The sequence below is a fragment of the Thamnophis sirtalis genome, unplaced genomic scaffold, assembly GCF_051295495.1.
Source record: "Thamnophis sirtalis isolate CommonGarterSnake01/CBP01778 unplaced genomic scaffold, rThaSir2_p1.2 scaffold_1, whole genome shotgun sequence".
Classification (NCBI taxonomy): domain Eukaryota; kingdom Metazoa; phylum Chordata; class Lepidosauria; order Squamata; family Natricidae; genus Thamnophis; species Thamnophis sirtalis.
The window spans coordinates 14,642,287-14,669,321 of NW_028261381.1; the positions used below are offsets into that span (position 1 = coordinate 14,642,287).

At 36.0% G+C, this 27,035-nt stretch overlaps 1 protein-coding gene across 4 annotated transcripts in view; it reads right to left on the reverse strand.

The window, feature by feature from the left end:
* GULP1 (GULP PTB domain containing engulfment adaptor 1) overlaps positions 1 to 27,035 on the reverse strand; it is a 132,927-nt gene that overhangs the window by 20,692 nt on the left and 85,200 nt on the right. For 3 of the 4 annotated variants that reach the window (XM_087708022.1, XM_087708008.1, XM_087708015.1), the window contains exons 5-8: positions 12,273 to 12,344; positions 2,814 to 2,912; positions 2,054 to 2,191; positions 685 to 801 (exon numbers count right to left, since the gene is read on the reverse strand). In XM_087708022.1, coding sequence (XP_087564148.1) covers positions 685 to 801; positions 2,054 to 2,191; positions 2,814 to 2,912; positions 12,273 to 12,344 — 426 coding nt within the window. The remainder of the gene's footprint in view (positions 1 to 684; positions 802 to 2,053; positions 2,192 to 2,813; positions 2,913 to 12,272; positions 12,345 to 27,035) is intronic. The other variant, XM_087708030.1, reaches the window with a different exon arrangement.

Below are 27,035 nucleotides of genomic sequence, written 5' to 3' on the forward strand. Positions count from 1 at the left end.
AGAAACTTCTATCAGCAGAGTGACAAGAATTAGATACCATCCATTCCATGTATAAGTTTAAATTTAGCCCATGATCTCTTATACAAACAGGTTATTCTCCCATATCCTATAGTGAAGCATCCCACCGGTTACTTATTACCATTTTTGTCTTATTTTTTTTATCAAGTTACTCTGTTCCCCATTTTCTGGTTTATAATCTCTAGGATAGCTTTATGTCTTACAGACATTACACCTAAAATTTCAATTTTATAATTCATCTGGATCATTTAAATATAACTCAAATATAACAAATGGGGCTTAAAATGACATACTCTGTTTCCCTGAAAATAAACCTCCCTGGATAATAGGCCCAATCGGGCTTTTGAGCACATACAGTAAAATAAGCCTTCCCCCAAAATAAACTCTCCCCGAAAATATTGCAAAACAGCAGCAACCCTGAGGTGACCATGCTCGCTGCCTCCTGCACCTCAAAAATAATAAGACCTCCCTGAAAATAAGGCCATGCGCTTATTTCGGGGAACAAAAGAAAACAAGACTCAGTCTTATTTTTGGCGAAATACTGTACCTCCCATTAATAAATCTCCTATAAAATGACTTTTTATTCCATATATGGAATAGCAATGACTCTTTAAAAAAAACACTACGTAACACATTTATTAAACTCAGACAAACTATGGAACTTACTCTTTTCTGTAATCCAGCAATCTGTTTTCGTGTTTCAACATCCTTTCCTCCTGATTCTAGGAATTTTCTGTAAGCAAGGTCAAATGCTTGGCCAATAGTTAAAGTTATCTCTTCTGCCTTGAAATAAAAATGTCTTACTATTAGCATGCAATGGTAATGTTTTGTTGCAAAAAAAAAAAACCCAAACCCCAGAAGCTTGTACTGATCACCAATATTAAGGTCATTATTAATAAAGAAAATCAGAGCTGGTGCAAAAATGTTCATGCCATAGAATGAATAAAATATGAAAATAAAAATAGAAGAAAAACAAATTATCACACAATTCCACTGAAGGGGCTTGATGTACTGAAATCAGGCCATCATAAGTGGATCTCTCATCATTAAATAAAAATACACGAGGAATATATTTCTAAGGACATAAAAACATGATTTTGGTATAATTTATCAAATAATTGCAACATTTTGATTATTTTGCACAATGTGTTTTAGGTGGAAGAAAAATACAATACAAAAATTATAATACATTAACTTGTTTTAAACATAATTAAGATGTCTCTGATATTAAAAGTAATAGCAGACCATACTAAAGATCACATAATCTTCATGAAGATTCGGGGTACAGATTAAAAAAAAAATATAAGGGACAAAGATTTGGTCATATTTGTTACATCTGTACCAAATATTGTATAAGTAAGCACATCAAAACCAGTGGTAGGATTCATTTTTTCTGTGGGCGTGGCTTTGTGGGCATGGCAGGGGAAGGATACTGTAAAATCTCCATTCCCTCTCCGCTCCAGGGGAAGGTTACTGCAAAATCCCTATTTCCTCCTGATCAGCTGGGACTGGGGAGACAGAGAATAGATGGGAGCGGGGCCAGTCAGATGTGGTATTTACCAGTTCTCTGAACTACTCAAAATTTCCGCTACCGGTTCTCCAGAACTGGTCAGAACCTGCTGAATACCAACTCTGATCAGAACATTATAACTGGATAGCTCTATGTTTATTCCAGACAGCTAAGAACCTAATTGGTGTATGCATTTAGACTGTTTCCTGGCAAGTAAGCACAATCAACTTTAAGTTATGTATCACTTTCATTCAATGTAGAATTGGGCCTTTTAGCAATGGATTTATTCTATGATATTCAAACATATACTGTATGTGTGTACTATATTGGCAAAGAACAATAGAAATTGAAAGCATAGAGAAAAGAAATTTTAACCAAAAAGAAAAATCATCAATTTATTTTAGTTACTATTTTGCAAAAAAAAGAGGGGGGGAGCTCTTACCCCCAAAAAATGTGAGGGGGGTAGTTGAGACAACTTTTCAAGAACAACAAATTCAACCAGTTTTAAAGTCTGTGTGTACTTACACATTTTTCACTGTCAAAGACATAACACAAGTGTTTATTTGATTCAGAATCTTTGCATATGAAAGTGAATATTCTTTTGTCAGTTTTGTCATCAGCACAAAATGATATCCTGTGAAGCTGGCAATTGTGCTGGACTTCCTGCAAATAACAAATGTGCAATTTACCTCTCGGAATTATATTTTGACTGCTGAATACTATTTATTCAAGGCGCCCAGGATGAAGCAGAGTCCTCTTAACAAAACATCAAAACGGAATTATATTTTATTCTTGTAGTCCTTAATACTGACTTTAATACTGAATTCATATATTTTTGTACACAGCGGTGTCTGCAGAGAAAGTCAAATGGTCAGTCTGATGAAAACAGGATTGTACTGTAACAACTCTCCTTTTGTCCTGAGGAAAACAGTAGAAGCTGTGGATGTCAATGTTACTCCAGCTGCATTGTTAGCTACAATTGCAAAGGTAATCTGAGTTTAATTTTCAGTTTCATAAGACAAGGAAACAAAAACACAAGATACTCCATACGATTCAACTCCATTCACAGGATGTTTTTGCTGTATGATACTCTAGTTCCTGCAGTGATAATTATAGTTATTACTGTACATCATATTTTCCCAATTGAGACAATTTTCAATGTTAAATATTGCAGAAGTAAATCATGTCATCCCAGTGTAAGCATTTATAAAGTAACCCAAATGCCATGAGTTATCTTGCCTTGGCTAAAATTTTAAGGGGTAAAGAGAAATATGAGGACTCTTACCTTTGTTTTTGGATCTAGAATTTTTACGCCATATATGGAAATCTGTAACTCAACTTTTGGTGTTTTTTGGCCTTCAGATTTCTTAATATGTCTTGCAAACTGAAAACCAGAGAAAAATAATCATAAAGAATATTTTAAGATCCTACTTATATTATTTTGTTATAGTACTATCTATTAGTAGTTTCCCTAAAACTAGGATTTACAGAGTTTAAAATACTTTTGTCATTTTTTATTATGATTTAATTTCTATTCTGTCTTTCTGTTTATTCCAACAATTATTAAGTTCTCTTGGACTTAGTTTCTTTAAAGTATTTTTTTTTTAGGAAAGCGGGTTTAGTTTTCAATGTGTCTTTCTTTCAGCAACAATTCCTTGGATTGGTAGTTCACTGTCCCTTTGGAGAATTTTCACTTTACAAACCTATAGTGGCCACTGTCAAATTATGACATCTCACGGGCAGAAATGAATTTCTGGATATATCTTAACAGGATGATTGGAACTATTGAAAAATACTGGTCTCAGGGTTCAAACCTACCAGATATTCAGGAAGAATAGTATGATTATCAAAACTATTAAGGGATCTTGAGACATTAAAGCTTGACGTCAGCCTTGCATGGTAGTCCAAACAACAAGCATACCAGTGGTGGGTTGCTCCCAGTTCGGCCTGGATCTGCCGAACTGGTAGTGGCGGAGCAGGAGGCTCTGCCCACCCACCCAGACGTTTCTGCCCATGCGCAGAAGCTTCTGCGCATGCACACGTGTGACCACAAGCAAACTAGTAGCCCCGGGATCTGAAACCCACCTCTGAAGCACACCCAGAAGAATTAACTCTCCTTTATTATAAGATTATATTAACAGAATCTTTCAACTCTCAAAATACATCTTCTATCACCACCATCCTCCCACTTTTACAGTCCAAGAAACTTGGGAGGTCCCATCCCTTCTGAGATGTTTGCCACACCCACATTCTTTCCATGGACTTAAATTTCATTTTTCATACCATTATCTAGTTTGTCTAGTTCCAATCATCTTTCCCCCAAGGTCATTCCCATATGCCATTATAGTACTGATTGTCTTTGAAACACATTACACACCCACACCAACACCCACTGTATATGCTTGGGGTATTTGTATGTATGTAAGTGTTTATGTTTATGATATGAGTTCATATGCTTTAGGAATTATTCCTCAGTATGATTGGAGTTTCTTGTGAGGATTCATGGTGAGTTACTGTATAGGTTCCTCAAAGAGCGGGAATGGTATTGTGGCAGAGATCAGCAGTCAGACAGCAAATTCTGATCAGCGAAGTGTCTCCAGAAAAAAGAGAGAAGGGGAGATACCTCCTTGCATTTATATCCTCATGAATATAATCTTGACAATAGATGAGAATGTCTATGTAGAAGAAGTCAGATATTGCTGGGAAATCAAGGAGCCAACTGAGATTTGGTAGAGAGAAGAAATGATTGGCCAGGCCATTTCTATATTCCTCAGACGAGTCAGAACATCAAGAGCATTTATAACGGATAATTTGTTAGCTGTAATCTGTCAGCTCTTCCAGGATTTTTTATTTATTTAAAGAATTTATATGCTTGCCTATTTCACAGTGATCTTGGGCATCTTGCAGCAATTAATAAAAGACATATTATATATTGTAGTCTTCCTATCGGGAAACCATAACAAGACACATTACTCACCACTTGACCTAATCCCATCCTAACTCAATGTTTGCAGAAAGAGCCAAGCCTTTGTGACCTTCTGAAAGGGTAAAAGAATAAAGTTCCCAAATCTCAAGTGGGAGACTATTTCAAAGGCATTGGTAGCTACAGAGAAGGCACACTTCCAAGGTCTCAGTAGATGATACTTGAGAGAAGGGAGATTAGCCAGGTCAGGGTTACTGGAACTCTGTTAAAGAGACTAAATACACAATCTTGCCAACATGATAAGAGATTCTCTCTCTGTCCCCCCGCCCCAATAACAAAATCAAGGTAGGACAATCTTGAGTTTCTTTTTCACTTATTCCACCCTTCCAGGGATAACCTGTGTTTACTTAGACTTTTGAATTCCAACTTTAAGAGCATCTCCATGAATTTTCATTCAATTTGTTACTGTCTCTGTAATATTGTCTCTGTAATTTAGTAATTAATCAGTGCTGAATTTACTTCGCTATGCTTAGTCCAATTGCTGAGTTGTGGTGGCACATAAATGTATGTAAATGCCATAAATGGTGGCACATAAATGTATCCTTATAGTCTTGGACATAAGAAAGATTGTACTGGCAAGGTTCTGTTGCAGAAAATGTTTCCAAAAATTTAATAAAGTACAAAAATGTTCTAATGTCATAGATGTTATAACATCCTATATTAATTACCAACAAAGGAAAGTTGATGTTACAACTGATGCCAAATTATTATTACTGATCCTGTTCCATTGTTTCTTTTGAAGCTGATTTGTTTTCCAAGCTTTTCCCTTAAGTAGTGGAAAGTAAAACAATATGCAGAAATGTTACTGCCGTCTTTGACACTGCAAAGAGAAAAAAAAAATCATTTGGAAAAAGGAGGGAAAGCAACGTATCGGCAGGCCTCCTGTTTCTGAAAGTTGCCTCTGAACGATAGCAGAACAATAAAGAGAAAGAAATTAGAGGTAATCAAGTCACCTTCAGCTGCCTTGACTTCTTTTCTCAACAGACCCAGAGAGTTGATGGAATCTATAAAACATCTGGAAAATTCCAGTTTGCCTATACCTGTGCTAGTTTCAAAATATATCCCTTTGACTGGGCTAAATATGTGGGCTTTACCATGTGCCCTTCTATATTTTTCCATACATTAAAATTTATCACCTGCAGCCAAACAATCTCTCTGATTTGCAGCCGGGGTTAGGTTTCACTTGGAAATATTCTAAGAAACCAATTTTAGATATCCTGTTTTAGGTATTTAATATTTAAAATTATGGAAAATATTACTTCAGAAAGATGGAGTACTTTGGAAACACTTGTGGAACTACTATGGCCCCCTGATTTTTATGATTTATACTCTGTTTAATACAGAGAAAAATCTTTACGTACAGAGAAAAAATATTTATGTACAGCAAAAATTAGAAAGTATTCCAAGTAAAACTGAATATTTCAGCAGGAGGATATAGATTATGCAATAAGACTTTTCAAGAAACTAGGCAATTGCTGGTGCAATATAGTAACTGAAATGCTGATTATTTAAGATAAAGTTTGGAAAATAAATTGAAAAAAACAAATTTTTCCTCGACTCTTTTTTGCTGTGGAACACCATCCCCACCTGTTGGTAGAAAATAAAAATGCACAGTGCACTATGTTTTTATATTGAAGTAATAGTGTAAATGAGGGAAACATCATGTTTTTATATATTTAACTTCTTTATCTCTGACTGTAGAACTAAATTAATTATAAGGGTTTGTGGCACACCTAACATAAACATAATGCAGTCATAATTGAACAATGGTTCAGCAAATGCAAAATTTCACAGCCATTTTAACAAAAGTTAATAACATGTAAACATCTCCGGATATGCAGTCAGCTCTTTGAAGCATTATGTCCTTTATTGAAACAGATGTTTTAAGTGGATAAAAAGTCCAAAAACATTAAACACTTTTTAAAAAGTGAAAAAATGATAAAACATTTAAATTGACTGTAGAACTATAATTAATTCCCTTCCATTAATAAAGTTCTATGCTTTTAATTTAATTGAAATTTCCTTTTCTTTTCTAATTTAGAAAATTGAAAGTGAGTTACTCTTTAACACAAAAACACTCTTTTGTGTTTTCAGTTGCATCCCCAGGTCCAAGATTATTATTAACTCTAAAGTTTAATTTAACAGTTCAAATCCTTACATATCAGTTTCCCAATTTCTGTGGTCTTCCAGCCATGTAAATCATATATAGAAATATTGCCTAGCATAAATAGGCCCACAGAATTCAAACACATACAACGAAAGTTCCATAATATTTGGGATTCGATTTTTTTGTTATTAGATCAACTGACACCTTCTTCTTAATGATATAAACTGTACAGTATGCAATTTACAGCTCAAATGTGGATCTTTTTTTGTTTTTGTTTTATATATAGCCTTTATTATTTTTATAAATAACTCAAGGAAGCAAACGTACATAATACTTCTCCTCTTATTTTTCCCACAACCACATCCCTGTGAGGTAGATTGAGCTTAGAGTAGGGGTGTCAAAGTCGCATCATCACGGTAGCATCATGTGACGCGTCGTGATTTTTTTCCTCTTCGCTAAACCGGGCATGGGTGTGGCCAGCGTGTGACGCATCCAACCCGCGGGCCGCGAGTTTGGCATCCCTGGCTTAGAGTCACTGACTCAAAGTCATACAGCAGGCTTTTGTTGTTCAAAACTGTAAAAGTTTTACAATATCACCAACATGTTTATTTATCTCTATTATTCTCTTTAAAGTAATATTAAAATAAAGTATAAGTTTTTATTTAATTGGATTAGGTATAGGTTGGGAGATTGGGGGAGAAAGAGGCTTAGAATTAATTCTGACAAGACACGAGAGCGGGTGATTCAGAAGCTTTCCTAAACAGATATATGGCTGAGTCTGGATGGGATTATAGGTACGTAGTCCTTGTTGAATGACCACTCATTCAGTGACCAAAGTTATGATGGCATTGACTGAGGGGATTTACTTCTTCACAATTGGTCTATTGCTGCATCCCCATAGTTCATGTTTTGAGTGCCTGCAAATCAGCTTGCAGTTATGACAATCACTATGTCTGATCAACATTTGAAACCTTAACTGCTGGCTTCTGACAAGCAAAGTCAATGGGAGTTGGCAAGAAGTCACAAGTAGTGAACACATGACCATGGGATGCTGCAACTGCATGGAATGTGCCTAACAATGGCAACAGAGATTGCCGCAACTGCTGTTGTAAGTCACCATGATCATATGTTGTTGGTTATACATTTGCTTCCAAATCCATTGCTGGGAGCTGATCATTGCTTATAAAACTTTACATGGCTTATCTATTTTGTAGAAGCTGACCACTGAATACAAATTAGTAAAGTTGACATGTTGTAAGGCCTGTTCCTCTCGGATGGATGAAGTAGGATCCTACAAAAGCATTTTCTCTGTTACAATCCCTTTCCCTTGAGAATCTGCCCAGAGGAGGTATTCAGCAGGTTCTGACCAGTTCTGGAGAACCAGTAGCGGAAATTTTGAGCAGTTCGGAGAATCAGTAAATATCACCTCTGACTGGCCCCACCCACATCTATTCTCTGCCTCCCGAGTCCCTGCTGATCGTATCTTTCACCTGCCAAGCCCACCAAGCCATGCCCACAGAACCGGTTTTTGGAATGCCACCACTGAATCTGCCCTTAAACCTGTTAGATTATTGTACTGCAAATAGAGGTTAATGACATATACATAATAATTTTTACTGTTATGTACCAGGTGTTGCTTCAACTGCATGCCACACAATTAACCTTTAGTGCTTTGAATAAATGACTATTTATTATATTTTAATTATGACCTTTCAATGTTTTTTAACCATTTGCAAAATGAAAAGAGAGAGAGAGAAAAAAAGGATTGACCTGAATATTCATTAATAGCAGTAATAGCAGTAGACTTATATACCGCTTCATAGGGCTTTCAGCCCTCTCTAAGCGGTTTACAGAGAGTCAGCATATTGCCCCCAACAATCTGGGTCCTCATTTTACCCACCTCGGAAGGATGGAAGGCTGAGTCAACCCTGAGCCGGTGAGATTTGAACCGCTGAACTGCTGATCTAGCAGTAGCCTGCAGTGCTGCATTTAACCACTGCGCCACCTCGGCTCTCTCTCATTAATTGGAGACTATTAATTTGGCTCTGTATACAGTATATGTTTATGTAATATTTTACAAGAATTTTTTTTACGTTATCAGGTAGACTGAGTAGGGAGAAAAATAAATACCAATAAATGAAAATATTTATAGCTCAGGGTTGAAATGAAGGGATCCTTGGTGCTCTCTGAGCTTGCTTGTTTTCTTGCAGATGTTTCGTTATCCCAACAAGGTAACATAATCAGTCCTAATTGATGGTACCTACTACGGGTAATGAAACATCTGCAAGAAAACAAGCAAGTGCCAAGGACCCCTCAGAAAGATCAAATAAAAGGGAGTACAGGAAACACAATATTCAACAGAGAAGGCTAGATTAGAAGAAGAGCTAAGAGAATGTTTTCAACAGCAGAATCCTGCTGAAGTTCCCCTTGAAAGTGTTTCAGTCAACTTTATACTGACACAAAATATGCCTTTCATTTTTGCCATTGTAAGAGTAAGCAATGGACACTTTCTTTTTCCTGTGGTTATCAGTGTATAGCATAGGAAAAAAAATCCCATGTCCATCTACAAGAGCCAGACAATTTTCCAAACCAAAATTAATAATTAAAATAGATGTAGTCCTCGACTTACAACATTTCATTTAGTTAACATTCAAAGTTACGATGGCACTGAAAAATGTGACATGGCTATTTTTCACACTTATGACCGTCGCAGCATCCCCATGGTCACATGATTTATGTTCAGATGCTTGGCAAATAACTCTTTATCTATGACAGTTGCAGAGTCCTAGAGTCATGTGATCACCTTTTGCGACCTTCCAACAAGCAAAGTCTACGGGGGAAACAGATTCACTTAACAACTGTGCTATTCATTTAACGACTGCAATGATTCACTTAAAAAACGAAAAGTTGTAAAATGGGGCAAAGCTCCCTTAACAAATTTTTCATTTAGCTACATAAATTTTCACTCAACTATGATCGTAAGTTGAAGACTACCTTTGCTGGCCAAAAAGGAACCACTACGAAACAAGACATCATAAATAACAATGCTGCTTTTTTTTTTTTTGAAGTCCACATTTCCAACAATAAGCTGAAGCTACATTTATCTAATAGACACCAAAAAATGGGTTATTTTGATTATGGATTTGATTATTGGAATCATAATTGTTCATCTATAAAAAGTTATACAAGCGTTAAAAGAACTTTCCACTGTCATGAATGGGTTAGATATTCTAATTGCCTACTCCATGGTTGCTCACGTTCTTGAATGCTGAAGTTGAATGCTAACATAATATAATTTAGCAAGGACTTACTAGGGTTTCTTTTTATTGTCTGTCTGTTAAAATTACTACAAACTAATGTGGTTCTGAAGCACTTAGGTTGAATGCTAATATCTTGACATCATAAAGTTGTTTTATTTATAAAACATTCCACAGTTATTTTTTTCAAGAGATAAACAGGCTGCAATTAATTGATCAATTGTATGCACTCCTCATTCCATTTACCATCTCTCCCAAAATAATGCTTTGCTAGGTCCTCTTTCAGACCATAAAAATACAAGTAGATGTCTGTCCGATAGCTCAGATAGAAGAAGGAGAATTCAATACTTTTACAAATAATTGGACCCTAAGGGACTCCCATTTATAAGAGATGTCTGATAACAACGATCCCAAGATAGCTAAGAGTACACTTCCAATGATGGAGCTCATTGACCCGAGACAGAATATACACCTTACTGAGTCTGAACAATTAACATCTCTTTCCCGAAGAGGCAACAAGAGCTTCCTAACAGAGGAAAGAACTTCTCAGACCCCCTAGAAGTTAAATGCATTTTCAGAAAATATATTTTAGAAATATATAGAGGAATGTTATACCAATACTGTGAATTACCCACAGCAAAGCTTTCTTTTTTAAAAGGTAGGTAACTTTAGCCTAGAAGATGGACAGTGTGATGTTCCTTGATCATTTCAATAGAAGATTTAAAATCTATTGGTTTTTTTGCCCAGACTTTTTCCCACTGTTATAAGAAAAAATTATTTAGGTTTAAAAGACTATCAGGTTCTGCAATTTGATCCCCAATTCAATTATTGCTTTTTAGTAGGAATCCCTGGAACACATGCCAGGAAGAGGAAGAAATAGGAGATGAGAAATAGCAGCTGAAAAGGCAAAAGGTGAATCCCTTTTTATAGCTGCTCTAGCTGCTGTCTGGAACAAAATACATAATTCCTTCCAAGATGTGGAATATATGATCCCTTCTCCTTCTTGAATTTTGCCCTTGTCATTAATGTGTTAGTTCCTCTAATCCATATTAGAGGAACTAAGCAGATGCAATGCTATTCACATAAGCAGGGGCTCTGTATTAATTTCAAAGCCTATATTAGGGGTGTCAAACCCAAGACTTAGGAACTCAGGAACCAGTTTTTGCTGGCAGTGTGTTCGGTCCACCACAGGTGCCCCCAATACGAGTGACATTGAGCTGGCCACACGTACCCTGTTCCCCCAAAGGTCAAACATAACCCTAATGCTGCCCTCAATGAAATTGAGTTTGACACCAGTGGCCTAGACTGTCAGCATGGGGTGGGGGTAATTTCAGTTTGTGTGAATATTGAGATTTTAATCCCCATTCTTGCTGGAATCCTAACTGAGATATTTCTATTGGAGGGGGGAAATTTTATTTGATCCTATTTGCTGCAATGAACTTTGCTTTGTTAGTAAGTCTTCCTGTATGTTGGGATAGAGAATATATATATATATATTTTGCTCCTGGAAGCACGAAGCCTGAAGATGACGAATGAGACTTTGTCGAAACGTCACCAAGAAACCTCCATTTTTACGCGGGAGAAACCCCAAATAACTAAAGTTCTATATACGGTACTAACACCCGCGAAAACCTCAGAAAACACACAAATACAACACACACACACACACATATATATATACACATACATATGTGTGTGTGTATGTATGTATATATGTATGTATGTGTATGTGTGTGTGTATGTATGTATGTAAATGTACATATACATATATGTAAACATATATGTATATATATGTTTTTTTATTTGTGCTGATAAATACAGGAGATATATATATATATATATATATATATATATATATATATATATATATATATATATATATATATATATATATATATATATATAAATATATATAAAAATATATATAAATAAAATCAGAGATTTGGTGATTCCACACCAAATAAGCTTTGATTCCACTTTAAATAAGGAAATGTTGTCAACATACCTATGCTATTACAACATACAGTATTGATATTTTGCAACTGAACACAATGTACTTTGCAAATGAAGGTAAACACACATGTCTCGGGTTAATATTGTATGATCCAATCTGAGTCAGTCAATGGGACCAAAGTTTTATTCTTCTAAGCCTCCGGCCTCGTTCTAGAGCCCATCCTCAGGGAACTGTTCTGTCTGTAAATTGTGTCTCCATTCTGGAGAGAATTTTCCTCAAGATGGACACCAGCATGAATTCTAAAACATGGAAAAATAAACCTTTGGTCCCAATGACCAAATCAGATTGGATCCTACAATGTACTTCAGTTATAAACACACATTTAGAATCAGGCATATTTTTTTCCCCAAACATAAATATTTTTATTTAAAAAATTTCCTTACCTTAAGTTTTCTCACAGCATCTCTCACAACCTCTGTGCCTTTGGGCTGCTCCACTTCTGTACTGCCAAGAAACTGAAATATTGTAATTTGTGAGAAAAAAGTTTTAAGTCTTTGAAATAGCTAATCAGTGTTTTAATGGCCAATAATTTATTTCTGTATGATTTTAAATCACAAAGACTAAAATTCAGTTAAACTGAAATATTTTACCTAATTTGACATCTTTTTCTTTCATCAAATATGCTTTTAACCTCTACTGCACAATGTGTCCTTTCCTAATTGTGTCCTCTGGCAAATCAATCTTGGAGAAATCCTAACCCTTACTGAAGAAAATATTCAGTGACAAATGACCTGTCACAATATTTACAAAAACATTTCAGACTCTGCCTGCAATTTGATCGTGACCCGTCAAAACCACGGTCCACTAAAGCGCGCCCGATCAAAGCGCGTACGTGATGTCATCAGCAGTGTGACAAATAAAATTAAAAATAAATTAAATAAAAATAAAAATAAAATTAAAGCAAGCCAATTCACATAAAGGTAAGAGTTAGGGTTAGGGTTAGGTTAAGGGTTAGCGTTAGGTTTAGCGTTAGGTTAAGGGTTAGGTTTAGGGTTAGGTTTAGGGTTAGGTTAAGGGTTAGGCTTAGGGTTAGGTTTAGGGTTAGGTTTGGAGGGGTTAGGGTAAGGTTTTCACGTTAATTTTAAATTTACCACTCACAGCGTGCCGTTTTCATCGCGCTGTGATGACGTCACGTACGCGTTTTCGTCGAGCGCGCTTTAGTCTACCGCGGATTTGTGGTGGAACCCAATTTGATCTCCTTCTAATGTTATCAACTTGTGGTGAACACTAACAGAGAAATGTGAAATATGATGCACTAGCATAGAATTTAGGACAAGGCTTCATCGTAAATTATGGTGTCATGCCAGGATTTAATACATTTGTTTTGGAACAAACGTTCAGGATTAAGGTAAAAGGCAAACAGCACTCAGCAATCCTCTCAGAGTGGCTTATAGTAATGCTGACTTGTAGAAATGTAATTATTTCATTTAAATGATATTCATTTCAGAGGATAAGAACTGCTGCACTCAGTTAATCAATGAGGTGACCACACTGAAACATTGGTGAACAATTCAAGCAGAAATTTTGCAGTGGATGCAAAAAGGACTATGTGGTATGTTGTGGCACAAACGCAAGGCTGTATACACCCACTTGTCTTTCATGTATTATGCTGATAATATTTCCCAGCTTTGTAGACTGGATGGCAATAAAGATTAGATGGCCATAATAGGAGCTAATATAATGTGCTGCTTTTTTATGTCTCTGAATTTGCACTAAGATTGGCAACCACCATCATAGTGAGCTCTGGTGGTACAGTGGTTAAAGTGCAATATTGCAGGCTAACTCTGCTCACAGTCTGGAGTTTGAGCCTGATGGGGCTCAAGGTTGACTCAGCCTTCCATCTTTCCGAGGTTAGTAAAATGGGCACCCAGATTGTTGGGGGAAATATGCTTACATTGTAAACCGCCCAGGGAGTTCTAGAAAGTACTATGGGGTGGCATTTAAGCCTAAATGCCACTGCTACCATAGAACTTTCTCTTGATATAAATGATGATCAAAACGAAAAATGCTTGGGCTGTACTCTACCATGGACATTACGCATGTTTATAGGAAGAAGTGCTGTAAATAAAGGCACATCATTCTTTTATATCAAACACGTAGAACTTAGCTCATGTATGCTTCTTCCCCCTGCTCCCCCCCAAAAAAAACAAAATTTAGCCCAAATCATTTTGTAACAAGGGGTCCTTTTTCTACTCAATGAGAACAATGAATCCTTGCTTGAAAGGAGTCCTGTGTTATTGCGCAGACAATAAGGCAACAGGAATTTCTCTTATCTTTTTCTGCACGGAAAAAGGGGCTATTGTGAGCTATGAATTTGGCTCAGAGGATAAGGCACCATGGATGGATAGGCTTCCTCTCCTTGATGTATGTCACCTGGTCACTGGATGTATAGCCCTTACTGAAAAGTGTTCTGCAAATCAAGTCATACTTCGTTACTAACTATATGGGCAATACTGAACCTATAATATACTTATATTGTACTGACCTAGGCTTCTTCAGCAGCACGAAGCTGAGTCCTCATCCCGATAAACCCCTTTTATTTAATTTACAGTGAATTCCTCTCCAGTAGAGTCCTGGCCCACAGTCTTTCAAGATAGTTCACAATTACTGACAGTCTTGGAGAGTGGCCAGGCTGATATCTTTCAGATGCCGCAATACTTGGCAAGAATGCAGGAATGAACTAATTTTCTCCTGCAAACACCCCTCTCCTTTCGCTCCTCTTTTATTCCCTATGGTAAGGGAATACCACCTATGGCCTTACTCCCAAGTCAACCCTTGTTCCTTAGATGTTCCCTTCATCTGGTAACTCTGCAAATGCACACACTGGGAACAGGCGCCAGCTGTTTGTCTGCCTCACTGATGTCTGACCCTGAAGGGAGCTGATAACTGGCATACAATCCTGGCCCCATTTCTGCCTCCGACGCAGAGCCCTCGTCAGAGCCTTCTCCAGACTCCAGGACTGACCTATGATCCTCCCCAACCTCCTCACTGCCCGAATCTTCTCCCAGCTCTGCTGGTTGCTGGCGGGCCACAACATATCCCAGACCTTCTGTTGTTGGAAAAATAGTTACAAAACTTGTCAGCAATATAGCATTAGTCCTTAGACTTATATACCACTTCATAGTGTTTTTACAGCCCTAAGCAGTTTACAGAGTCAGCATATTGTCCCCAACAATCTGGGTCCTGATTGTACCCATCCTGGAAGAATGGAAGGCTGAGTCAACTTGAGTTAGGTTGAATGATCTGTGATAATTTAACTGTTAAATAAAAAAGCTGCTACGTCTTTGAAAAATTAAAAAGGCATGGATTGATTATACTTGAATGAGAAATGGGAACCCCAAGGCTATGAACTAGGCAGGGAAGTGAAAGACAAAACACTTAAATATTGTTGCAAAGAAAACCAGGTTCAATACTAAAAAATATCAGTGTAGGAGAAATATCAGCAATGACTTCCATGTGCTAGTAATAGCATTTCAAGACATTAATTTTGAGTATTTAATATTTACACGTATCATCACTTAGATGCCATACCACATGAACTTACAAAATTATTGAAAAAGAAAAGCTGGGTTGCCTCATTATTCTTGGCTCCTTCATATGTTGAGAGGTAAGTTTCTACTAGCATTTTTCACTTTCTGCAGGTGGATTCTTGTCCCTAAATCTGCTTTAGTGGCTAGAGATCCTGGCCATACTGAATTTTCTTCAAGACTAAATCTGCGAGTTTGCATTACAAGTATTTAACTACTGAATTTTAAGCACATTTGCAAGTATAGAAAATACCACTTCTGTGCTCAGAAGTATTTTGGCTACTTGCTTAAAGTTAGCAGATTAGTTTTACAGTAGTTTAACAGACCAAAGCAGAAGTAAGTAACTTTTGCTAAGCTGTAACTTCCAGTTTCTTCACCATTTGTCAGGCTAACTAGGACTGGAGAGAACTGTAGGTCAACCATTATTGGAAAGCCACAGACATCCTACTGTCTACCCCAATATATCTTATATTCAATACTTTTATCTGGAAATATCACACACAAACACACACACACACAGAGAGAGAGAGAGAGAGACAGACAGACAGACAGACAGACAGACAGACAGACAGACAGACAGACACCATACATGCACATTTTCTTAGTTAGCTAGCACCTTTAATTAAAATAAAACTGTTAACAACAAACTTGTACAGCACATTATAGAACAGTCACCAATAAATAAGGAAGGAATGGTATAAAAATTGGTTTTAAAATTGTTTAAAAGTGATCAAAAATGAACCATAGTTTAAACTTGTACATTTATAAACTAGCCTCCCATAATAAAACCACTTTAAACAAGTAATTTGGATTCCGAGTCAGAATTATAGTTGTTTCTTCAAGTTGAAAATATATGTTTCCTGGAAAATAATTTAATCAGATATTTCTACTTTTAATGCATCCAAGACTATTATGGCCAAGTGGTGGACAATATAATTATCCTTAAACCTTTGAAAAAACATTGGCACAGAGACTATAAGCAAGTTCTAGGGGCGTAACAACATTTTACTTTTCTTTTAATATTTTAAAATATATATATTAAAATCACTACCAGGAAGTCATGATACCTGAGCCCATTTATCTTTTTAACACTATTGTGAGATGTAGGATAAAAATGATAAAAATGAAAGTGCTCAATAACATTTAGAATCATTTCATTTTTGATAATTTTGACCTCCCCCCATCTTGCACCATCATAATACTCTGAAAACACAAAGTAGTTAAGAGGTTCTCTCTTGACAAATAGATCCTTTAGATCTAAATGTGTACTAGTAACATTGCTACAAAGTTAGAGGATGGCAAATGCATATATAGTCTGAACTGAAATTGTTTCTGTATTTCCATATTGCTTTTCTCCTTTATTCAGGACAGATCTTGTTGAGCCAATAGATGTAGGAGAGAACTCACATACATTATTATTCATAATATTATAGTTTTCCATGTTCATACTAAAAACTGTAGAACTTGATGAAATCCATTTTTAAAATTGCTTTAAACAATTAAGTCAGTTATCTAAAACATGTAAACCTTTCTCTTCCAGTAGAGAGCAGTATAGCATTTGTTATTATGCAGATCTTTTTAAAATTTATTCCTGTGATTTTTTTTAATTTCATGCATGACTTTTAATACCTTTGAATATTTGACTGCTAATAAATACTTGGAATGCCATAGAATAATTGATGTGAATTCAAATGAACGAAACAGTAGCCTCAGTAAAATATATATACATTATAAATGCTGTTATATATCTGTATAGTCTGGGCAAAATTACCTTCTGATTAAGAGAGATTAAGATAGATAAGAAATATGTTTGAATCCTGCTCAAAAAATGTAATGTTAAATGCCCTCTCCCTTCACTGCAGAAAATAAGAGACAACTTTCTGACTGAAAAGGAAGTTGAATACCTCAATCTTACAATACTAAAATTATGCATATGTACTAAAGACTCATTGTTAGAAACAAGTCCTGTAATCTGAAACAAATGCATATGTACCAGTGGTGGGATTCAAATTTTTTTACTACCTGCTCTGTGGACGTGGCTTGGTGGGTGTGGCAGGGGAAGAATACTGTAAAATCTCCATTCCCTCCTGATCAACTGGGACTCAGAGGGCAGAAAAGAGATGGGGGCGGGCACAGTCAGAGGTGGTATTAACCGGTTCTCCAAACTACTCAAAATTTCCACTACCAGTTATCCAGAATTGGTCAGAACCTGCTGAATACCACCTCGGATATGTACTAAAGAAATGAGAGATGTAGTTTGTTGTATTGGTTAAGGCACCAGGCTAGAAAGTGGCACATTCTGAGTTCTGAATAACAAGTAGTTAATACATTTGGTAAATCAAGCTGAAAATTTCAGCTGGATTTTTTGGATGAGAAATAGCTGCTGTTAATTGCAGACCTCATAGTCACCAAGGAGTGTAGAAATGTATATTAAGACAGCTCATTAATAGTTGTCTCTTGATTTTCCCTAGGTTTTCACTGCTTTTAATTGATTCAATTAACAACTAAATGAATGCTGATGAAGTTACTTATTTTCCACTGCAATATTCTTTGCATTCCTTGTCCATCATATTCTACCATGTTATTTGAAAAAAGTATCTAAATTTGTCTGGCATCCTTAAGTGAAACCTTGCTAATATACCTAGTTCATATACAGTTTGTTAAAATACTTGTAAATAGAAAACATACCATTTCAAGTGTGGAAAAAGCAAATATGCGGTTTGAGAAGAATCCTCATATTATTAAGGCTAGAAAGTGGCATATTCTGAGTTCTGAATAACAAGTAGTTAATACATACCTAGTTCATATACAGTTTGTTAAAATACTTGTAAATAGAAAACATACCATTTCAAGTGTGGAAAAAGCAAATATACGGTTTGAGAAGAATCCTCATATTATTACTCCCTGTGAGGAGATATATTTGGCTTTATTTCTTATGCATTTCTTTCTGATTTCGTTCCATTTTAATAAGAACCAATACATTCTTAACAGACTAGATCAAGTCACTCAAACAAATGATTCAGAGAGCCACAGACTTAATTGTTGTACAAATAATTATAATCAGTATATAAAATTCAATGCAGGTTTGGGTAAAAGAAAACACAATTTCCCATGTGATCTAATCTGGAAATACAGGTGAATTAATAATGAAGGAAGTATAATTGACATGGGAATATTATAGGAGTTGAGGTGTATTAGTCTATGATGGCAAAAAATCTGAAATATGGTAGCACCTTTTCTCACCCAAATTTCATTAAGTCATAACATTTTGTAGGCTACAGTTCACTTTATCAGATGCATCTCTCTTGGCTTCACATGCCCATAATGCTTTAATCTTATTAGGCATTTGGTTTCTTAAGTACAAGTATTTTAAAATATTACTTATATTAAAATATTATTTATTAATCGAATTGTGCTCCACCTTAGAAAAAAATAATTTTCCTTTAGAATGTGTGTGTGTGTGTGTGTGTGTGTGTTGTGTTGTGTGTGTGCGTGTGTTTTTGTGTAAATTTTTGCCTTTAAATGGATAGGAAATATATGAGTAAGTTTTTCCCCTTATTTTTTGTCTACTTTTACAGTGAAAATGGATAGATCATAAGATATTTTCTCTAAAGTTACTGATATATTAGGATAATGTGCTGGGAGCGACCTTGCCAATGTCTTTTATGTAATTAATTAAAAAACTAATTTATTATAAGCATAATTGAAAACTACCAGCAACCCAGGGCTGCAGGGCATTCTCACTGCTAATCAGCAGAAAAGGCGCCTGCACTTCTCTATGTTCAACTTGAAATTTCATTTATACTAACATGATTGCATTATTTCCTGAGCCAATCACTTGTTGTTGATTCCATAAGGAGTTTGTCTTGATTCCTGTACAACACACTTCTTAATTTATGATGCAACTAAGCTCATTTTCCTGAATACAGGAATTTAGTTTGATGACCTTAATTTAAAAGCATCTCAGATCACAATTCAGTCTCATAAAAAATTTATGGTTTACTTTCAGATTACACTTTTAATTTTCTTAGGTATCATTTTCTTATTTTTTTCCCCATTCCTTTGCTGTAAACATCTGTGGATGTGGGTATGTGTGTGCGCGTGCATGTGTGTTGTATACATGAATACACAAACCTTTGAATCAGTATTTACTCTACAGATACATGAATACATCCACCTTTGAGTCATTGCTGACCTCTAGCCACTGTCTATATTAGTCTTTTCTGGACAAAATCCTAGAAATGATTTGCTACTTCCTTTTTCTTAGGGCTAAGAAAAAAAAATGACTGGTCCAAAGTCACCCAGATGGTTTCATGCCTAAAACAGGACTAGAACTCATAGTCTCCTGGTTTCTAATTGGGTGTCTTATCCACCATATGAAATTGATTCTTAATAGCATATTTGGCACACTATTATTTAGGAGAATTGTGTTATCTGACAGTCTTACATTTTATATTGATTTTCATATAAAGGCAATAAATTAAAATGTTTTTTTTTTGTATTACTTCAAAACTCGGTTGTCAAATCAACTTTTCCTATGATTTTCAGTTAATCAATATGACTTTCTAAGTAGATTTGATGCCATTTATAACCACCCTTTAATCAATGTGGCATTTCATAACTAATAAATTGTCCCATTTCCATGCAAAAGTTTCTTGAAAAGTACCTAAGACCCTTCCCTTAGGACAAATAAATTATATTATTCTATTTTCTATGGCAGAATAAATAATTGTATTTCTCCTGTATTCAAGTTAGGAGCTTTCCAAAACCACAACAAATAACCAAAAGACTTTCAGATTTGGGTTTTCCCAGATGTGCCAACATGTCTCTCTTAATAAATTGGAATTTTGAGCAATACTTTACCTTGGACTCTGATTTACTTTTGGATGCTATTTGGAACCCTGATATTTGTCTGGCATGGCATGTTTACCAGAAATCCATGTTGGTTCCTGTCAAATATTTAATTCCTATTTAAGTGCGTATAGATTGCTTGATAATTCACTGGACAACATTTTTTTTCAAAAGTTTTGCTTCCTGAAAAACTTTTGGTGATTATGATAGATCCCTTCACACTGAACACAAATATAATTTTAGAACGACTGCATCACATAGGAATTTTAAGAAATATGAAATTAATTTAAAATGACTATAATGTATGTAATCACATGATGTTTCTGACATGTTGCAGGAGTTTCACAAGGCTAAAAGTATTTTCCTACTGATTTTTATTTGTACTTGGTGTCTGATACATCTCACTGCAATGTCTAACAATAGTTAGCCAGCATTGAGAGATTTCAGTTGCCCTAACACCATTTTTCCATTGTGGCAATATCATGGTGAAAACTTTCATCATGTGGTTTGCATTTAGATTTTCAGGAAAGAAGTCCAAATGTGAACGAAAATGAATCTTCAGTGATGTGTTTCACTTCATGGTCTTGTATGTTGTAATAAGTCTATTAACCAGCTGAATGTAATTTGATGCTGTGTATTTTCCAAGAAAACTCTCAAAACATCCTTGAATGCTTTCCAGGTGATTTTCTCTGGCCTCACTAACAGATCAATATTTTATACTGAATCTTCAAAAGCACTCTAATAATATCATAGAAGCTACGTGAGACATATTTCATGATGAGTCACATACATAAATCTGCTTTATCAACTGATATGCTTCCACTGAGCAAAGGGAATCATTGAATCTAAACACGTGAAGAGAAAATATCCTGATTAAATATGATTTCATATTTCAGGGATGATTCATGCCTAGCAATGATTTAAGGTGTTATATGTCACAGGATCACCAGAGCCATGATATAACTTCTTAGGAAATTGATGGTTATTAGTTTGGCTAAAATGAGAAACCAGGTTCAAAAGATGACAAACCAGTACTGAAGTCAGGAAACAATAGCTGTATATATTTATGAAGCACTGTGTCTCTTTTGTCTTCCTCTGAATATGTGTGAGGTTTAAAAATATAAACTATAAAAAGAAAAGTGTTTTTTGTTGCAGAATACTTTTTTGACAGGGTAAATAGGAATTCATTAATGTTTTTTTCTGAGAACAAATGCAGTGTGTATATAAAATCTGATAGTAAGAACTGAGCTTGCCCATGATAGGCATCTATAGAAATACTGCAGATATACTTTTTTATCTGTCAAGTATAAACAAGTTGTACTTGAGAGACCGCCTGCTGCCAATTACCTCCAATAGACTGATTAGATCCCACAGATTAGGCCTCCTCCGAATTCCATCAGCCGCCCAGTGTCGACTGGCGACTATCCGGAGGAGAGCCTTCTCTGTGGCTGCTCCGACCCTCTGGAACGAGCTCCCCGTGGAGATTCGAACCCTCACCACCCTCCAGGCCTTCCGCAAAGCCCTTAAAACCTGGCTGTTCCGACAGGCCTGGGGCTAAAGAGCTTTTGCCCCCCTCTCGAATGGTATGGTTGTTGTGTGCTTTTAAACTGTGTATTGTTCTGTTCGTCTTTTTTATCCCTTATCTGTACCCCCTTCCCTGACTTGGATTGTGAGCTGCCCTGAGTCTCCTTCGGGGAAAAGGGCGGCATATAAATGTAATAAATTCAATTCAATTCAATTCAAGTTCCAGCAATATGCATCACTGGTATTAGGTGAAGGTAGTCCTTGCTTAGAGAACATCAGCAGCTCCTAAGTGAAACTGAGATTGTGCTTACAATCTTACTTCAGCTATGTTTTGTTTTAGCCTGCAAAAGTTGTAAATGCGAGGATTTCTCCCAAAGATTTTGGTCATGGTTGCTAAACAAGGTAGTTGCTAAACAAGGCCTACCATAAAAGTACAAGTTATAGAACATTAAGTTACAATAGTTAACAAACATAACTTAATTTAAAAACGTCATTTACATATTAAAGATTACTTGGATTTATTTCAGAATTATCCCTCATGGGAGTTGTTGAGAAATGTAAAACGGTTCTGAACAAGGAACGATCATTTAGGTAATGATCAAAATACATTTTCAGCTCATCTCTCTCAGCCCAGCTGAGAAAAGGACATGAACATCAGAATCAGAAATAGATTGTCTAACACCCCGAGGACAATTACTGAAAAATCATTATATTATGAACATAATAGAGCTAGGAGAAACAATGGTGTTAATTTTAACAGAATAGAATAATAGAGTTGGAAGAGATCTTGCAGGTCTTTTAGTCCAACCCCCTGCTTAGGCAGGAAACCCTATATCATTTCAGACAAATGGTTGTCCAATCTCTTCTTAAAAACTTTCAGTGTTGGAACATTCACAACTTCTGGAGGCAAGTCGTTCCACTGATTAATTGTTCTGTCAAGAAATTTCTCCTTAATTCTAGGTTGCTTCTCTCCTTGATTAGTTTCTATCCATTGCTTCTTGTCCTGCCCTCAGGTGCTTTAGAATCTGCTATTTTTGCATTCTTCAATTCCACACTCAATTCCATCCTTTGAACAGCTGCTTTTTAAACTTTGTTTCATCTGGGAACATTACCATGCTTGAAACACATGAATGGTAGTACAATTGATTTTGAATTAAGATTTCCAATTAGCTCTTTCCTGAACTTTTAAGGAGTAATGATTTTACAGCTTGGTTTTATAGCACAGAATGTGCCATAGAACAGCAAACATCCACTATTTTGTGCCAGACTACTGCAGAATATGGATGAAACAAACTTTGGATATAAAGAGAAAACAAGTTTCTACTTTCTTCTGAACTTTAGCATTCTCTTCTTCCATTCCCAGAACTTTGACGTAGGGACCACGGGATGGAACCTGCCTTTCTAAGCTAATTACTATGTCGCAACTATATGGATTATTTTATAATAATCCAAAGGATGCAAGTGGCAATTGAGTGTTTCAGAAAATCTGGACATAAAACAACTAAATGGGGCCCTTGTTGAAACAGAATAATAACCATAAGAACTGAATTCACATGACTGCAGTGGTTTTGCAATGATTTTTCTTGAATCCTTTCTGTGTCAGTAACTACCACCAAAATAGAGACAAAGGAACAAAAAAAGGAGAGAGATGTCTATTTACTGATACCTAAAATGGAGGCTTAATCATGGGGTTCCAGTTCAACAATTGTCAGGCTATGACTAGCATTTTATTATTTGTGCCAAAATGGGCAAAGCCAAAGGACAAAGCAAATATGTTTTGTCATACTTATTGCTGATTTGCATAAAGTCCCTCTGATGGGCAAGGGAGTAAACACTTGGAATAGTAACTGACCATTCTCTTTATACATGCTGTCCAAATCAAAACCTGTGGGTCAAAAGAGAAAATCATGGACACAGGCCTTTCAGGTATCAGCTGAAGAACCAAGAAGGCCATCCAGAAATATTGAGGATGTATAGAAGAGGTATGCTCCCTTTAATTTCTGAGTGCAAAGTTTACTCGTCATTTTGAGAATGCTATGGGAGCTGCCTGAGCAAGGTGGCTGCTATGTTCAAAAGAATAAGAGATACCCATGACAGACAGCACTGGACTACACAGGTGCCCTGATTTGGGAACCTCCAAGGTTGCTAGTCCCAGAAGGGAAGGCCAGAAAAGTATTAAAATGGAAACAATCAAATGGCTAGCATATCTCACCACTCTGAAAATAGCTTGGAGTAGGCCCTCTTCAGTCATATGGCAGGGGGAATTTGTTGAACTGAGTCTCTGCGCATCAGTTCATTAAAGCTTGAGCACCCACCTGTCTAAACTGGTGTATTAAAAATAGGATTATAATTACAGTGCTTCAGCTGATCCTGAAGCACTTTCTCTGTTAAATGAAGAGAGGAACTCACGTCTAAGAGATGAGATTTTAGCAGCTCGCATAGAGAATCCTCCCAAACATGCATTATTCTATTTGAGCCAAGCTCCAGGAATGAGTCAAATAATTAGACATATTTGGGGCCAAATGGTCTAATATCAGAGTGTTGGATTTGATCTTCAAAGTGAGTTAGGCCACCTCTGGGCAGCCCTAGCTATGCATCAGGGATTCTCTAACTGGGTGATGACATCCCAGGTAGTTGCAACAAATTTACAGGTAAAAATCTAATCAGTTTATGCAGGTAAAATTGTTTCACACTTTCCTTGCATCTGCCCACAACAGGTTTGTGCAAACAAAGTAGGATGTAGCCATACATTGACCATTTATCATGAACAGCTTTTCCATTATCATTATATCATTCTGTATCTCTCTCTTTCCATCAGGGGCATAAAATTCCATTTATCATTTTAGGCAGGTTGTGATATTGCCAGGTTCAAGTAGCCCTGCTGTACGTAGAAAGCTACCATGTCATTAAAAACAATGATATATTAGTTTTTGGAAGCAAAATAACAGCCAAACACGCTATTGATTTTAATAGGAGAGAGAAGCAGATATTTAATGGTATTTAATTGACCAGCTTGTGGCTTAAAGTTACAGCCAATGTAACAAAGTTTAAAAAATATGTTCCTGTATTGCAGTTACCTATCTAATTCACCATAGCACATTTTATTTTAATGAATTTCAGCCAATTTAAGCCATCTGAACATCGCTCTTAGTTACTATATTGTGGAGGAATAAACAATAACTCCTAAATACAGGGAATGAGTTTATAAACAACATATTTTTTTTAATTGATATGAATGAATAAAATGCTGGGCTATTATAAAGTATCATAAAATATATCCTATAACAAAATCCACTTTTAATCCTGTCTAATAAAGCAAAAGATATTAAACAGCCTACTAAGACAGTCTTTGAATATTCAAAAATACCACCAATTATGAAATATGAATTCAGAATTCACAAGGTAGGTTTAAACTTTCAGTGGTGTTTGAACTAACACATGTGGGAAGTGAAAATGTCTTTAGAAACTTGATTCATGTTGATTTTTTTTATTTACAATTGCTACTTCTGAAAAATAAAAGCCCTTTAGGTATAAACACATTATCATTAGCATTAATTTATGAGAAAGTATGGAACGTCTGTGGATTTCCTTGAATACTATAGGGCAGGGCTGTCAAACCCGTGGCCTACGGGCCAGATTAGCAGTTTAGCAAAGGGGAAAAGAGTCCCGATATGTCATATGATACTGCTGTGATGACAAGCGTTTGACATCCCTGCTATAGAGATATGAATTGTCACACACACACACACACATCAAATATACCAACACAAATATACAATAAAAGCTCACTTTTTTTTCACAACCACTATTAAATATCACTGATTTTGCAGATAAGGATTAAAGAAACAAAATCATGTGCACATCTCTTTGCATAAGATTATTAAAACAGCTTATTCCAGTTGCTCAATGTCCTGATAATGTCTTCGGCTAGAGACTAAACAGGCTGGATGTGGGAACTGGCATTTTTTGAAATTCCATTCTAGAAGCACACTTTAAAGAACAGAGAAGTAGTCTTGTTGTGAACTTTTCCCAGTGCAAATCCCAACGCATCCACCCCACTGTCATTAATTTGACAGGAAAAGGGTGGTGGTGGTGATGGAAAGATTTCTTTCTTACATTGATCCTTCTATTATATGTATACTTTAATTAAAAGAAATAGTACAATAAAAAGATTCAGTGTCTTCTTCATGTCATCCACATTCTCTAAATTAAGATTGCAAAAGATTTGACTTCTGGGCTGTATGTTATGTGGTAGGCCTTAGTGGTTCTCATCCCCCCCCCCCCATTTTTTCTTTTCGGCAACCACCCATGGATTTTCCAGCTGTTTTCCATTTCGTTTCTTCTCCAGTGTTTATTCACCAGTTCTCTTTGAGTCTTGTTTCTGCCTACTTTGGAATATGGACCCTAAAATGTCATATAATGGAACTATAGCCCTTAAACTAATGAAAGCTATACACTGCTCCTCCAAGCAGTGTACTCAATCTAAATATTGCTTTACATTTGCTTCAAAGACTCTAAAATATTTATGTTTGTGTGTGTACCTTCAAATCAATTTTTGACTCCCAGCGATTGCCTGGATTAGTCCCTGCAGTTTTCTTTGCAAGGGTTTTTTTTTTCTTTTTTTTTTGGGGGGGGGGGTGTTTCAGAAATGGTTTGCCATTGTCCACTTCCTAGGGCTCAGAGGAAGTGACCTTAAGAGACCCACACTGGCTTCATGCCTAAAGTGGGACTAGAAATCACATTTCCCAGCTTTAGTGTGATGCCTTAACCAAACCCTACTAAAAACTACGTCTCCTGAAGCATTTGAATCATGTATTAATATCTCTATCCCACTGTAAATTTGAAGATAGATTATTCTATCTTCATATAATAGAAGGATCAATGTAAGAGTATAATCTACTCAAATAGATTATTCCCAAAATACTCAACCTTAGCTTTGACCCTTAAGAGAGGGGATTTGGAACCGATGTCCATATTTCCATGGAAAAATTGCTGGTCTTGACTATATGTTCTGATTTTGGGCCTCAGTGAGAGCTAGTCTTTGTATGTTTATGAAATGCTCTACCATGTTGTAAAGAATGGAGCTACAACCAATTCACCAAAAAGAAGAAATATGTCATGAGCAATTTATACTAAATGTCATCGTGAGAAAGGAACACACTGGACCAAAGTAGAATCAGAATGACTCTGTGATTGTTGAATGGCCAAACATGGCACCTTAGAATAAGGAGAAATCTTTGTGGC